We start from the raw sequence: 17,014 nt of genomic DNA on the forward strand, positions 1-17,014 counted from the left end.
CTTGATGTCTAAATACTCTCTCTCTCTACCTTGATGTCTAAATACTCTCTCTCTCTCTCTACCTTGATGTCTAAATACTCTCTCTCTCTCTCTACCTTGATGTCTAAATACTCTCTCTCTCTCTCTCTCTACCTTGATGTCTAAATACTCTCTCTCTCTCTACCTTGGTGTCTAAATACTCTCTCTCTCTCTACCTTGATGTCTAAATACTCTCTCTCTCTCTCTCTACCTTGATGTCTAAATACTCTCTCTCTCTCTCTCTCTCTACCTTGGTGTCTAAATACTCTCTCTCTCTCTACAGATGTCAACATCCTGAGGTTTTTCTTCAACCTTGGTGTGAAGGTAATGACTCCACTACAGTGCATAACAGCGTATCTTGGTACCTCTTAACAAGCGTCTATAAATACACCACTGACTAACACACTTGTACTATTTCCCCCTCCCCCTCCCCTCCAGGCGTTCACCAACCCCATGTGGCCCCCCCACTCTTACATCCTCCCTCTTCACCAGGCTTACAGCATGCAGCCCAAACTTCCCTCAGTCTCCCTCCCCCTTTCCCACTGGTACCCCTCCCACTCCCCCGCTGTGACCCACAACCCTCCCACCTCCCACCCCCCCACCGCGCCCCAGGAGGGGTACGGACACCCCCACCCTCAGTACCCCCCCTCAGGTTTGGGGGGCCTCCATCTCCATGACCACCTCCAGAGACCAACCCTCCAATCAGCTACAGAGCCTCCCCAGCATGTGGAGTTCCGATACGGGCAGGATGGTCGCTCCGCCCTGGGGTATCCATCCAACCTTAATGCCCACCCTGCCACCACCCAACCCATGCCGCTCCAGGCCCGTATGGGCGTCTCTATACCCTGGTGTAGTAACGTTGCCCCACGACCAAACACCTACACTGGGATATGCTCCATACCCACACCCAAGACACAATACCCTCCACCAGCACCCCGACCTTCACCTCCCAACCAGTACCCGCCTGCACCCCAACCCTCTACCCACACCTCCCAACCTCAAGCTCAGCCCTACCCTCCAGCTCCAGCCGCCACCCCCCACTCTCCTCCCTCCGTACCCCAGTACCCCTCAGCGTCTCTGGGGTACTACCCCGCTCCGAGGCTGCCCAGTGGGAACCAGAGCCAGACCCCGCTGGATCCTCACCCCGCCAGCGGTGCCTCTTGCCTGGGTATGAGGTCCAGGCACAGCCCCCTGGAGAACCGTCATGCTAATACTACCTCTGTTATCAATATTACTACTGAAGCTGCTGTTGCTTTGTTGTCGTCTACTGCTGCCTACACAGAGAGGGGTGAGTGCTGACTTCTTCACATTTTTATGGGATCGATTTTTTTGGTTCCAACTTTATCACTCTTTTTACTTGTTCACGCAAAGATTTAGAGTTGGAACACGTCCTCTCCCTTTACTAAACAGAGAGGATTTAGCTGAACACGTTCTCTCCCGTTACTAAACAGAGAGGATTTAGTTGAACACGTTCTCTCCCTTTACTAAACAGAGAGGATTTAGTTGAACACGTTCTCTCCCTTTACTAAACAGAGAGGATTTAGTTGAACACGTTCTCTCCCGTTACTAAACAGAGAGGATTTAGTTGAACACGTTCTCTCCCGTTACTAAACAGAGAGGATTTAGTTGAACACGTTCTCTCCCGTTACTAAACAGAGAGGATTTAGTTGAACACGTTCTCTCCCGTTACTAAACAGAGAGGATTTAGTTGAACACGTTCTCTCCCGTTACTAAACAGAGAGGATTTAGTTGAACACGTTCTCTCCCGTTACTAACAGAGAGGATTTAGTTGAACACGTTCTCTCCCGTTACTAACAGAGAGGATTAGTTGAACACGTTCTCTCCCGTTACTAACAGAGAGAGAGGACAGACTTTTAGAGCTGGGCGATATGAACAAAGATTCATATAAATTGACTGAATGATGTTGATAAATAGAATATGTTTATAACATTTATGTGCACCACAGTGGGGGAAAAAATACCCTTAAAACGATTACTTTGAATGTTGTAGCAATCACCCATATTAGCAAACTAATTTCAAGCCTTACATTTCTCTAGTAGGGCCCTTTTTTAAAGTTATTTATCGTAATCAACGATATCAGCAAAATGTCCAGGATTTAGTGGTCGGTTTGGTCGTTCTCTAATGTTGGGTTTATTGTCTCAGCTTTACAGAATGTTCCTGCGGGCTTCACAGACAGAGGACAGGGAGACATGAAGACGTCTGGCACTCTTCCTCCTAATGAGCAGGTAAAAGTCTTGATGGGGCGGTCATGGTTAGATGGGATACAGCTTATGCCAAATTGATGGGGCGGTCATGGGTCATGGTTAGACGGGCTACAGCTTATGCCAAATTGATGTAAAAGGTGCATGGTCGGGGAGAATGTTTGCATTTTAGCTAAACCTTACCCCTTTCCTAACTTTAACCTAAATCTTCTAAACTGCTGCGAAAAGTCACTTTTGACCGTAGCTGTATACCATCTGCTCAAAACCACAGGAATGTTATTTACATCTTGTTGGGTCCTATTCATTAGTGCAGTAATGTTATTTACATCTTGGGTTGTTGGGTCCTATTCATTAGTGCAGTAATGTTATTTACATCCTGTTGGGTCCTATTCATTAGTGCAGTAATGTTATTTACATCTTGTTGGGTCCTATTCATTAGTGCAGTAATGTTATTTACATCCTGAGTTGTTGGGTCCTATTAATTAGTGCAGTAATGTTATTTACATCCTGAGTTGTTGGGTCCTATTCATTAGTGCAGTAATGTTATTTACATCCTGAGTTGTTGGGTCCTATTCATTAGTGCAGTAATGTTATTTACATCCTGAGTTGTTGGGTCCTATTCATTAGTGCAGTAATGTTATTTACATCTTGGGTTGTTGGGTCCTATTCATTAGTGCAGTAATGTTATTTACATCCTGTTGGGTCCTATTCATTAGTGCAGTAATGTTATTTACATCTTGTTGGGTCCTATTCATTAGTGCAGTAATGTTATTTACATCCTGAGTTGTTGGGTCCTATTCATTAGTGCAGTAATGTTATTTACATCCTGAGTTGTTGGGTCCTATTCATTAGTGCAGTAATGTTATTTACATCCTGAGTTGTTGGGTCCTATTCATTAGTGCAGTAATGTTATTTACATCCTGAGTTGTTGGGTCCTATTCATTAGTGCAGTAATGTTATTTACATCCTGAGTTGTTGGGTCCTATTCATTAGTGCAGTAATGTTATTTACATCCTGAGTTGTTGGGTCCTATTCATTAGTGCAGTAATGTTATTTACATCCTGAGTTGTTGGGTCCTATTCATTAGTGCAGTAATGTTATTTACATCCTGTGTTGTTGGGTCCTATTCATTAGTGCAGTAATGTTATTTACATCCTGAGTTGTTGGGTCCTATTCATTAGTGCAGTAATGTTATTTACATCTTGTTGGGTCCTATTCATTAGTGCAGTAACGTTATTTACATCCTGAGTTGTTGGGTCCTATTCATTAGTGCAGTAATGTTATTTACATCATGAGTTGTTGGGTCCTATTCATTAGTGCAGTAATGTTATTTAAATCCTGAGTTGTTGGGTCCTATTCATTAGTGCAGTAATGTTATTTACATCCTGAGTTGTTGGGTCCTATTCATTAGTGCAGTAATGTTATTTACATCCTGAGTTGTTGGGTCCTATTCATTAGTGCAGTAATGTTATTTACATCTTGTTGGGTCCTATTCATTAGTGCAGTAACGTTATTTACATCTTGTTGGGTCCTATTCATTAGTGCAGTAATGTTATTTACATCTTGTTGGGTCCTATTCATTAGTGCAGTAATGTTATTTACATCCTGAGTTGTTGGGTCCTATTCATTAGTGCAGTAATGTTATTTACATCTTGTTGGGTCCTATTCATTAGTGCAGTGATGTTATTTACATCCTGAGTTGTTGGGTCCTATTCATTAGTGCAGTAATGTTATTTACATCCTGAGTTGTTGGGTCCTATTCATTAGTGCAGTAATGTTATTTACATCCTGAGTTGTTGGGTCCTATTCATTAGTGCAGTAATGTTATTTACATCCTGAGTTGTTGTGTCCTATTCATTAGTGCAGTAACGTTATTTACATCCTGTGTTGTTGGGTCCTATTCATTAGTGCAGTAATGTTATTTACATCCTGTGTTGTTGGGTCCTATTCATTAGTGCAGTAATGTTATTTACATCCTGAGTTGTTGGGTCCTATTCATTAGTGCAGTAATGTTATTTACATCCTGAGTTGTTGGGTCCTATTCATTAGTGCAGTAATGTTATTTACATCCTGAGTTGTTGGGTCCTATTCATTAGTGCAGTAACGTTATTTACATCCTGAGTTGTTGGGTCCTATTCGTTAGTGCAGTAACGTTATTTACATCTTGTTGGGTCCTATTCATTAGTGCAGTAATGTTATTTACATCCTGAGTTGTTGGGTCCTATTCATTAGTGCAGTAATGTTATTTACATCCTGAGTTGTTGGGTCCTATTCATTAGTGCAGTAACGTTATTTACATCCTGAGTTGTTGGGTCCTATTCATTAGTGCAGTAATGTTATTTACATCTTGTTGGGTCCTATTCATTAGTGCAGTAATGTTATTTACATCCTGATGTTGGGTCCTATTATTAGTGCAGTAATGTTATTTAATCTGAGTTGTTGGGTCCTATTCATTAGTGCAGTAACGTTATTTACATCCTGAGTTGTTGGGTCCTATTCATTAGTGCAGTAATGTTATTTACATCTTGTTGGGTCCTATTCATTAGTGCAGTAATGTTATTTACATCTTGTTGGGTCCTATTCATTAGTGCAGTAATGTTATTTACATCTTGTTGGGTCCTATTCATTAGTGCAGTAACGTTATTTACATCCTGAGTTGTTGGGTCCTATTCATTAGTGCAGTAATGTTATTTACATCATGAGTTGTTGGGTCCTATTCATTAGTGCAGTAATGTTATTTACATCCTGAGTTGTTGGGTCCTATTCATTAGTGCAGTAATGTTATTTACATCCTGAGTTGTTGGGTCCTATTCATTAGTGCAGTAATGTTATTTACATCTGAGTTGTTGGGTCCTATTCATTAGTGCAGTAACGTTTATTTACATCTTGTTGGGTCCTATTCATTAGTGCAGTAATGTTATTTACATCGTTGGGTCCTATTCATTAGTGCAGTAATGTTATTTACATCCTGAGTTGTTGGGTCCTATTCATTAGTGCAGTAATGTTATTTACATCCTGAGTTGTTGGGTCCTATTCATTAGTGCAGTAACGTTATTTACATCTTGTTGGGTCCTATTCATTAGTGCAGTAATGTTATTTACATCTTGTTGGGTCCTATTCATTAGTGCAGAAACGTTATTTACATCTTGTTGGGTCCTATTCATTAGTGCAGTAATGTTATTTACATCTTGTTGGGTCCTATTCATTAGTGCAGTAATGTTATTTACATCCTGAGTTGTTGGGTCCTATTCATTAGTGCAGTAATGTTATTTACATCCTGAGTTGTTGGGTCCTATTCATTAGTGCAGGAATGTTATTTACATCCTGAGTTCATATATTCCCATATCAATGAATTCTCAAATATTGTATTTTCTGTTACGATGTGTGCACTGAACTGACATGCATGATTGTGGATAATGTTCAGAAGACGGGAATTAAATAGTCTATAATGCGCATCACCACAGCAGCTTTAACTCAGACAGCAGTGTGTAGCTTACTGTAGCTGCTGGTAAAGTCACCACAGCAGCTTTAACTCAGACAGCAGTGTGTAGCTTACTGTAGCTGCTGGTAAAGTCACCACAGCAGCTTTAACTCAGATAGCAGTGTGTAGCTTACTGTAGCTGCTGGTAAAGTCACCACAGCAGCTTTAACTCAGACAGCAGTGTGTAGCTTACTGTAGCTGTAAAGTCACCACAGCAGCTTTAACTCAGATAGCAGTGTGTAGCTTACTGTAGCTGCTGGTAAAGTCACCACAGCAGCTTTAACTCAGACGGCAGTGTGTAGCTTACTGTAGCTGCTGGTAAAGTCACCACAGCAGCTTTAACTCAGGCGGCAGTGTGTAGCTTACTGTAGCTGCTGGTAAGTCACCACAGCAGCTTTAACTCAGGCGGGAGTGTGTAGCTCACTGTAGCTGTTAAAGTCACCACAGCAGCTTTAACTCAGGCGGCAGTGTGTAGCTTACTGTAGCTGCTGGTAAAGTCACCACAGCAGCTTTAACTCAGACGGCAGTGTGTAGCTTACTGTAGCTGCTGGTAAAGTCACCACAGCAGCTTTAACTCAGACGGCAGTGTGTAGCTTACTGTAGCTGCTGGTAAAGTCACCACAGCAGCTTTAACTCAGACGGCAGTGTGTAGCTTACTGTAGCTGCTGGTAAAGTCACCACAGCAGCTTTAACTCAGACGGCAGTGTGTAGCTTACTGTAGCTGCTGGTAAAGTCACCACAGCAGCTTTAACTCAGGCGGCAGTGGTGGCTTACTGTAGCTGCTGGTAAAGTCACCACAGCAGCTTTAACTCAGGCGGCAGTGTGTAGCTTACTGTAGCTGCTGGTGAAAGTCACCACAGCAGCTTTAACTCAGGCGGCAGTGTGTAGCTTACTGTAGCTGCTGGTAAAGTCACCACAGCAGCTTTAACTCAGGCGGCGTGTGTAGCTTACTGTAGCTGCTAGTAAAGTCACCACAGCAGCTTTAACTCAGACGGCAGTGTGTAGCTTACTGTAGCTGCTGGTAAAGTCACCACAGCAGCTTTAACTCAGGCGGCAGTGTGTAGCTTACTGTAGCTGCTGGTAAAGTCACCACAGCAGCTTTAACTCAGGCGGCAGTGTGTAGCTTACTGTAGCTGCTGGTAAAGTCACCACAGCAGCTTTAACTCAGGCGGCAGTGTGTAGCTTACTGTAGCTGCTGGTAAAGTCACCACAGCAGCTTTAACTCAGGCGGCAGTGTGTAGCTTACTGTAGCTGCTGGTAAAGTCACCACAGCAGCTTTAACTCAGACGGCAGTGTGTAGCTTACTGTAGCTGCTGGTAAAGTCACCACAGCAGCTTTAACTCAGACGGCAGTGTGTAGCTTACTGTAGCTGCTGGTAAAGTCACCACAGCAGCTTTAACTCAGACGGCAGTGTGTAGCTTACTGTAGCTGCTGGTAAAGTCACCACAGCAGCTTTAACTCAGGCGGCAGTGTGTAGCTTACTGTAGCTGCTGGTAAAGTCACCACAGCAGCTTTAACTCAGACGGCAGTGTGTAGCTTACTGTAGCTGCTGGTAAAGTCACCACAGCAGCTTTAACTCAGACGGCAGTGTGTAGCTTACTGTAGCTGCTGGTAAAGTCACCACAGCAGCTTTAACTCAGACGGCAGTGTGTGGCTTACTGTAGCTGCTGGTAAAGTCACCACAGCAGCTTTAACTCAGACGGCAGTGTGTAGCTTACTGTAGCTGCTGGTAAAGTCACCACAGCAGCTTTAACTCAGACGGCGTGTGTAGCTTACTGTGGCTGCTGGTAAAGTCACCACAGCAGCTTTAACTCAGCAGTGTGTATGCTGCTGGTAAAGTCACCACAGCAGCTTTAACTCAGACGGCAGTGTGGTAGCTTACTGTAGCTGTGCAAAGTCACCACAGCAGCTTTAACTCAGACGGCAGTGTGAGCTGCACTGTAGCTGCTGGTAAAGTCACCACAGCAGCTTTAACTCAGACGGCAGTGTGTAGCTTACTGTAGCTGGGTAAAGTCACCACAGCAGCTTTAACTCACAGATGTGCGAGTGGACCACAGTAACTGGCTAGCTTGGTAAAGTCACCACAGCAGCTTTAACTCAGGCGGCAGTGTGTAGCTACTGTGGCTGCTGGTAAAGTCACCACAGCAGCTTTAACTCAGGCGGCAGTGTGTAGCTTACTGTGGCTGCTGGTAAAGTCACCACAGCAGCTTTAACTCAGGCGGCAGTGTGTGGCTTACTGTGGCTGCTGGTAAAGTCACACAGCAGCTTTATCAGACGGCAGTGTGTAGCTTACTGTGGCTGCTGGTAAAGTCACCACAGCAGCTTTAACTCAGGCGGCAGTGTGTAGCTTACTGTGGCTGCTGGTAAAGTCACCACAGCAGCTTTAACTCAGACGGGTGTGTAGCTTACTGTAGCTGCTGGTAAAGTCACCACAGCAGCTTTAACTCAGACGGCAGTGTGTAGCTTACTGTAGCTGCTGGTAAAGTCACCACAGCAGCTTTAACTCAGACGGCAGTGTGTAGCTTACTGTAGCTGCTGGTAAAGTCACCACAGCAGCTTTAACTCAGGCGGCAGTGTGTAGCTTACTGTAGCTGCTGGTAAAGTCACCACAGCAGCTTTAACTCAGACGGCAGTGTGTAGCTTACTGTAGCTGCTGGTAAAGTCACCACAGCAGCTTTAACTCAGACGGCAGTGTGTAGCTTACTGTAGCTGCTGGTAAAGTCACCACAGCAGCTTTAACTCAGACGGCAGTGTGTAGCTTACTGTAGCTGCTGGTAAAGTCATTCAAAGCCTCTACTTTATCACTCAGGGTGGAAATTTCCACTGCTGCTATTTTTACATGTGATGTTGCTATTAAAACAATCAGACAGACCAATCGGTGCGCCCCACGGGCTAAACGTCCATCCTATATTTTAGATGGTGTCAGTATCATTTTATTTTCATTAATTCAATTTTAGGGGACTAAAATTGGTGAAGCTTGCAGTTTAAAACATGTACAAAATGATCCTCTTTCCTTAAAAGCATGATGGTCATGACTTTCTTACATGAGGGGAGGTTCACTTGGTCCCGCAGACGATTGATCTGAGATCGACTTAAGTTTCAGTCATGGGTTTTTGTTGTTGTTGCTTTAACCCCTGTGTATAGATATTGAGGGTAGCTTTAACCCCTGTGTATAGATATTGAGGGTTTCTTTAACCCTGTGTATAGATATTGAGGGTTTCTTTAACCCCTGTGTATAGATATTGAGGGTTTCTTTAACCCCTGTGTATAGATATTGAGGGTTTCTTTAACCCCTGTGTATAGATATTGAGGGTAGCTTTAACCCCTGTGTATAGATATTGAGGGTAGCTTTAACCCCTGTGTATACAGGTAAAAGTCAGTAAATTAGAATATTTTGAAAAACTTGATTTATTTCAGTAATTGCATTCAAAAGGTGTAACTTGTACATTATATTTATTCATTGCACACAGACTGATGCATTCAAATGTTTATTTCATTTAATTTTGATGATTTGAAGTGGCAACAAATGAAAATCCAAAATTCGCGTGTCACAAAATTAGAATATTACTTAAGGCTAATACAAAAAGGGATTTTTTAGAAATGTTGGCCAACTGAAAAGTATGAAAATGAAAAATATGAGCATGTACAATACTCAATACTTGGTTGGAGCTCCTTTTGCCTCAATTACTGCATTAATGCGGCGTGGCATGGAGTCGATGAGTTTCTGGCACTGCTCAGGTGTTATGAGAGCCCAGGTTGCTCTGATAGTGGCCTTCAACTCTTCTGCGTTGTTGGGTCTGGCATTCTGCATCTTCCTTTTTCACAATACCCCACAGATTTTCTATGGGGCTAAGGTCAGGGGAGTTGGCTGGCCAATTTAGAACAGAAATACCATGGTCCGTAAACCAGGCACGGGTAGATTTTGCGCTGTGTGCAGGCGCCAAGTCCTGTTGGAACCTGAAATCTCCATCTCCATAGAGCAGGTCAGCAGCAGGAAGCATGAAGTGCTCTAAAACTTGCTGGTAGACGGCTGCGTTGACCCTGGATCTCAGGAAACAGAGTGGACCGACACCAGCAGATGACATGGCACCCCAAACCATCACTGATGGTGGAAACTTTACACTAGACTTCAGGCAACGTGGATCCTGTGCCTCTCCTGTCTTCCTCCAGACTCTGGGACCTCGATTTCCAAAGGAAATGCAAAATTTGCTTTCGTCAGAAAACATGACTTTAGACCACTCAGCAGCAGTCCAGCTCTTTTTTTCCTTAGCCCAGGTGAGGCGCCACTCGCGCTGTTTCTTGGTCAACAGTGGCTTGACACGAGGTATGCGGCAGTTGAAACCCATGTCTTTCAAGCGTCTCTTGGTGGTGGATCTTGAAGCCCTGACTCCAGCAGCTGTCCACTCCTTGTGAATCTCCCCCACATTTTTGAATGGGTTTTTTTCACAATCTTGACTAGGCGCGGTGATCCCTATCGCTTGTACACTTTTTCTGACCACAGTTTTTCCTTCCCTTTGCCTCTCTATTAATGTGTTTGGACACAGAGCTCTGAGAACAGCCAGCCTCTTCTGCAATAACCTTTGTGTCTTTCCTCCTTGTGCAATGTGTCGATGGTCGCCTTTTGGACAGCTGTCAAATCTGAAGTCTTCCCCATGTTTGTGTAGGCTTCAGAACTGGACTGAGAGACCATTTAAAGCCCCTTTGCAGGTGTTTTGAGTTAATCAGCTGATTAGTTTGTGGCACCAGGTGTCTTCAAAATGTAACCCTTACACAATATTCTAATTTTGTGACACACAGAATTTTGGATTTTCATTTGTTGCCACTTCAAATCATCAAAATTAAATGAAATAAACATTTGAATGCATCAGTCTGTGTGCAATGAATAAATATAATGTACAAGTTACACCTTTTGAATGCAATTACTGAAATAAATCAAGTTTTTCAAAATATTCTAATTTACTGACTTTTACCTGTAGATATTGAGGGTAGCTTTAACCCCTGTGTATAGATATTGAGGGTTTCTTTAACCCCTGTGTATAGATATTGAGGGTTTCTTTAACCCCTGTGTATAGATATTGAGGGTAGCTTTAACCCCTGTGTATAGATATTGAGGGTTTCTTTAACCCCTGTGTATAGATATTGAGGGTTTCTTTAACCCCTGTGTATAGATATTGAGGGTAGCTTTAACCCCTGTGTATAGATATTGAGGGGTTCTTTAACCCCTGTGTATAGATATTGAGGGTAGCTTTAACCCCTGTGTATAGATATTGAGGGTAGCTTTAACCCCTGTGTATAGATATTGAGGGTAGCTTTAACCCCTGTGTATAGATATTGAGGGGTTCTTTAACCCCTGTGTATAGATATTGAGGGTAGCTTTAACCCCTGTGTATAGATATTGAGGGTAGCTTTAACCCCTGTGTATAGATATTGAGGGTTTCTGATTTGTATTTTTGTATTGTTGCTAAACTAATCTCTCTCCTCTCTCTACCCCTCTCTCCTCTCTCTACTCCTCTCTCTACCCCCCCTCTCCTCTCTCTACCCCCCCTCTCCTCTCTCTCTACCCCCTCTCTCTCTCTACCCCCTCTCCTCTCTCTACCCCCTCTCCTCTCTCTACCCCCTCTCCTCCTCTCTACCCCCCTCCTCCTCTACCCCCTCTCCTCTCTCTACCCCCTCTCTCTCCCCCCTCTCCCTCTCTCCCCCCCCTCTCCTCTCTCTACCCCCCCCTCTCCTCTCTCTACCCCTCTCTCCTCTCTCTACCCCTCCCCCTCTCCTCTCTCTACCCCTCTCTCCTCTCTCTACCCCTCTCCCTCTCCTCTCTCAGGTCACATGGGTCCCCGAGGGTCACCTGACAACAGTAAGTGCCGAGGCCATGTTCAAGGATGTATCTGTCGGCATGGCGACGCAGGGCGCGGGTGACGCCCCCATGACTCAGAGGGGGGCAGAGTTCAACATGAAAATGACCAACGAGACGACGACGGGGAGCTGGAGCGAGGGGGTGGTGACTTCATATTCAGTGACTCCAAGCGGCGAAACTTCATTGGACGGAGACTGGGAGGGAGGGGAGGGGCTCGGCCCTAATGACCCCACCCTCAGAAACGGAACGTTGTTCTACAGTCGCTCCTACAGAGGAGGAGGGGGGAGGGGAGGACACGAGGAGGGAGGAGGAGGGGGAGGGGGAGCTAGGGGGTATAAAGAGAACCGTTGGAGGGGGGAGAGACGGGGGGAGGAGGTTACCGAGGAGGGGAGAGGAGAGATAACAGGGACGGTTTCCGGGAGCGAGGGGACAGGAGGCAGGAAGGAAGAGGAGACTACCAGGGGTACGGCGCTTCTAAAGGACAGAATGGGAGGGGCCGGGGGAGGGGCTTCCACTACAATCAACAGCAATCCAATGGCAAAGAGGCGGGCTACTCTAGCGTGCTAAGGAACGCCCCCAATACAGATTTGTGAGATTTGATTGGCTGATATGGCTCGTTATTTTTTGAGATTGTGTTTATTTTTTGTTTAGTGGATTTCTGATCTGGTATTTTAATCGTCTGATTTGTGGGACTATCTAGCTATCGTTGAACCTTTTCTTTTCTTTTTTTTTTGGTCAAGTGTCTTTTTTCTCTGTGATATTGGTGCCTTCTGGACTGCTGTGTTCCGAATGGCACCCTATCCCCTATTTAGTGCACTACTTTTGATTTGCCCCCATTGTGTGTCATTTGGGATGCTGGCCATATTTTCTTTAGATCTCCTCTGAAATATGTTATTCCTGTACAGATAGATGTTATTCCAGATAGTTGTTTTGCATTTTCTATACATTTAATAAAACGTTGCTGTATTATTAGTCCATTGCCTTTTTTCTGTTTCAAAAATAAATAAATAAAAGTTTAAGCACTTCTTCCTGCTGCAATGGAATAAGCAGCGTCCCAAATGGCATCCTATATAAATGAATAAATAGGGGATATATACAGTGCATTTGGGAAGTATTCAGACCCCTTGACTTTATCCACATTTTGTTACGTTACCGTGTTCTAAATTGATGAAATAGATAAAAATACTACACCCGATACCCCATAATGACAAAGCGAACAGGTTTTTTTATAGTTTTTTTTGCTAATTTATATAAAAAAATGTATTTACATAAGTATTCAGACCCTTTGCTATGAGACTCGAAATTGAGCTCAGGTGCATCCTGTTTCCATTGATCATCCTTGAGATGTTTCTACAACTTGATTGGTGTCCACCTGTGGTAAATTCAATTGATTGGACATGATTTGGAAAGGCACACACCTGTCTATATAAGGTCCCACAGTTGACAGTGCATGTCAGAGCAAAAACCAAGCCATGAGGGCGAAGGAATTGTCCGTAGAGCGCCGAGACTGGAATGTGTCGAGGCACAGATCTGGGGAAGGGTGCCAAAACATTTCTGCGGCATTGAAGGTCCCCAAGAACACAGTGGCCTCCATCATTCTTAAATGGAAGAAGTTTGGAACCACCAAGACTCTTCCTAGAGCTGGCTGCCCGGCCAAACTGAGCAATCGGGGGAGAAGGGCCCCATAAGGTATTGTATTTTTAATAAATCTACAAAAAATTTTATGAAAACCTGTTTTCGCTTTATGGGGTATTGTGTGTAGATTGATGAGGAAAATGTTTTATTTAAAAAATTTTAGAATAAGGAAAAAGGGTCTGAATACTTTCCGAATGCACTGTATGTACACACACTATATACAGTGAGCTTCACATTTTTCTGTTGTTTTGGCTCTGGACTCCACCACTTTGGATTTGAAATGATACAATGCAGGCTGTCAGCTTTAATTTTGGGGTATTTTCATCCATATCGGATGAACCGTTTAGAAATTAGTCCTTTTTGTACATAGTGGACGGGACTAATTCACTCGTGTGTTAAAATAATAAAAAATGTAGCATTTGGTCCTATATTCATAGCACGCAGTGATTACATCAAGATTGTGACTCTACAAACTTGTTCGACGCATTTGCTGTTTTGTTTTGGTTGTGTTTCAGATTATTTTGTGCCCTATTGAAATGAATAGTAAATGTATTGTCATTTTGGAGTCACTTTTTTATTGTAAATAAGAATGTTTCTAAACACTTTCTACATGAATGTGAATGCTACCATGGTTACGGATAATGCTGACTGAATACCTAAATAATGAGTTAGATGCACAAATATCAAGACATGCTGCCCTCACCATCGCAATAACAAATACTACTGCTGCTGTTGACTTCGTACACTTTTTATATTTTCTTCCTTTGGGCGGTGGCAGGTGAAGCTATGCTGTATTTTGTAGACCCTATTCTTTCCGTTTCAGCGCCTTCTCTTACAGTGCCCGCAATATAACCTGATATGATTTGCCCAGATTTGCCTTACAAGTGCCCGGAATATAACCTGATATGATTTGCCTTACAGGTGCCTGGAATATAACCTGATATGATTTGCCCAGATTTGCCTTACAAGTGCCCGGAATATAACCTGATATGATTTGCCTTACAGGTGCCTGGAATATAACCTGATATGATTTGCTTTACAGGATCATCACCATATCATCCCCTGTCCAACTCCCTCCGCTCAAGCCGTGAACCTCTCCTCCTCCTTCTTCGGAGGATGCAGCTTTTCAAAGACTTGCCATCTATTCGTTGACCTATATATCCGTGTTCATATATTGCTTGTTTGTTTTGCTCTTGAAGCGTTTTGAGGTTCTATGAAAAGTTAAGAGGACTGTAATTTATTATTATACGCTGTGTTTATGAGGGAGAGACTCAAGCGACTTTTCAGATGTGCAAACTGATATTTAATTTCAGAATTGATAAAAAATTAGTTTTAAGGGTTTGGTTAAGGTAAGGGTCAGTTTATAGATTTTGAAAAGTCTGACCCGTGTTATGAAGCATGTCAGCTTGGGTTCCAGGCTAGCCTTCCTCGTCTCACTATTATAGTAACTCTTGGAGTGAAGGTTGAATTTCCATAGCAACATAGTAATGTTTCAAAAGCTGTTCTGTAGTTGGGTTGTAGTTACGTTGTGGTATTATTTTATAAAACAGGAAAATAACATTCTATTGTGGCAGGTCAGTATGCCACATACACTCACCGGACAGTTTATTAGGTACACCCATCTAGTACCGGGTCGGACCCCCCCCCTTTTCCTCCAGAACAGCCAGAATTCTTCGGGGCATTCTACAAGGTGTCGGAAACGTTCCACATGGATGTTGGTCCATGCTGACGCGATGGCATCACACTGTTGCTGCAGATTGGACGTCCGTACATTCATGCTGCGAACAACCCGTTCCATCTCATCTCAAAGATGCTCTATTGGTTTGAGGTCTGGGGACTGCACAGGCCACTCAAGTGAACTGAACTCGAAATTATCTATGTCCTCAATTAAGGACCTGTATAACAACTTATGAACTAAATGAATCAGACTTTCATGGGTCATGCAGGCATTAGACATGCGTTCAATAGTCCCACTGAGCTGGGAAGTGACCAGAATAGAAAGGGCTAGGTCATCCAGTTCTGTGGCTCCATGTATTGGATGGACTTGTAACTTTTTTTCAATAAATGTATACAAATTAAAGTTATATATATATATATATACAAAAACTGAACGTGTGACAAAAAATATATATACACTGCTCAAAAAAATAAAGGGAACACTTAAACAACACAATGTAACTCCAAGTCAATCACACTTCTGTGAAATCAAACTGTCCACTTAGGAAGCAACACTGATTGACAATAAATTTCACATGCTGTTGTGCAAATGGAATAGACAACAGGTGGAAATGATAGGCAATTAGCAAGACACCCCCAATAAAGAAGTGGTTCTGCAGGTGGTGACCACAGACCACTTCTCAGTTCCTATGCTTCCTGGCTGATTTGGTCACTTTTGAATGATGGCGGTGCTTTCACTCTAGTGGTAGCATGAGACGGAGTCTACAACCCACACAAGTGGCTCAGGTAGTGCAGCTCATCCAGGATGGCACATCAATGCGAGCTGTGGCAAGAAGGTTTGCTGTGTCTGTCAGCGTAGTGTCCAGAGCATGTAGGCGCTACCAGGAGACTGGCCAGTACATCAGGAGACGTGGAGGAGGCCGTAGGAGGGCAACAACCCAGCAGCAAGACCGCTACCTCCGCCTTTGTGCAAGGAGGAGCAGGAGGAGCACTGCCAGAGCCCTGCAAAATGACCTCCAGCAGGCAACACAAATGTGCATGTGTCTGCTCAAACGGTCAGAAACAGACTCCATGAGGGTGGTATGAGGGCCCGACGTCCACAGGTGGGGGTTGTGCTTACAGCCCAACACCGTGCAGGACGTTTGGCATTTGCCAGAGAACACCAAGATTGGCAAATTCGCCACTGGCGCCCTGTGCTCTTCACAGATGAAAGCAGGTTCACACTGAGCACGTGACAGACGTGACAGAGTCTGGAGACGCCGTGGAGAACGTTCTGCTGCCTGCAACATCCTCCAGCATGACCGGTTTGGTGGTGGGTCAGTCATGGTGTGGGGTGGCATTTCTTTGGGGGGCCGCACAGCCCTCCATGTGCTCGCCAGAGGTAGCCTGACTGCCATTAGGTACCGAGATGAGATCCTCAGACCCCCTTGTGAGACCATATGCTGGTGCGGTTGGCCCTGGGTTCCTCCTAATGCAGACAATGCTAGACCTCATGTGGCTGGAGTGTGTCAGCAGTTCCTGCAAGAGGAAGGCATTGATGCTATGGACTAGCCCGTTGCTCCCAGACCTGAATCCAATTGAGCACATCTGGGACATCATGTCTCGCTCCATCCACCAACGCCACGTTACACCACAGACTGTCCAGGAGTTGGCGGATGCTTTAGTCCAGGTCTGGGAGGAGATCCCTCAGGAGACCATCCGCCACCTCATCAGGAGCATGCCCAGGCGTTGTAGGGAGGTCATACAGGCACGTGGAGGCCACACACACTACTGAGCCTCATTTTGACTTGTTTTAAGGACATTACATCAAAGTTGGATCAGTCTGTAGTGTGGTTTTCCACTTTTAATTTTGAGTGTGACTCCAAATCCAGACCTCCATGGGGTTGATAAATTTGATTTCCATTGATAATTTTTGTGTGATTTTGTTGTCAGCACATTCAACTATGTAAAGAAAAAAGTATTTAATAAGATTATTTCATTCATTCAGATCTAGGATGTGTTATTTTAGTGTTCCCTTAATTTTTTTTTGAGCAGTGTACATCAAGCCATGATGGCTATTTTCGAATGAATAAGGCAGGTAATGATATTTCAGAAAGAACTGTAAATGTCACACGTTGTTTGGCACGA

General features: G+C 44.0%; 1 protein-coding gene across 1 annotated transcript in view; it reads left to right on the forward strand.

The window, feature by feature from the left end:
* otud4 (OTU deubiquitinase 4) overlaps positions 1-12,547 on the forward strand; it is a 51,426-nt gene extending 38,879 nt beyond the window's left edge. Inside the window, exons 19-22 of the mRNA XM_045218527.1 lie at positions 302-342; positions 457-1,306; positions 2,182-2,264; positions 11,543-12,547. Of these exons, the coding sequence (XP_045074462.1) occupies positions 302-342; positions 457-1,306; positions 2,182-2,264; positions 11,543-12,142 (1,574 nt within the window). The 3' untranslated portion in view covers positions 12,143-12,547. The remainder of the gene's footprint in view (positions 1-301; positions 343-456; positions 1,307-2,181; positions 2,265-11,542) is intronic.
* The last annotated feature ends 4,467 nt before the right edge of the window (positions 12,548-17,014 follow it).

This window comes from Coregonus clupeaformis, unplaced genomic scaffold, assembly GCF_020615455.1.
Source record: "Coregonus clupeaformis isolate EN_2021a unplaced genomic scaffold, ASM2061545v1 scaf1629, whole genome shotgun sequence".
Classification (NCBI taxonomy): Eukaryota; Metazoa; Chordata; class Actinopteri; order Salmoniformes; family Salmonidae; genus Coregonus; species Coregonus clupeaformis.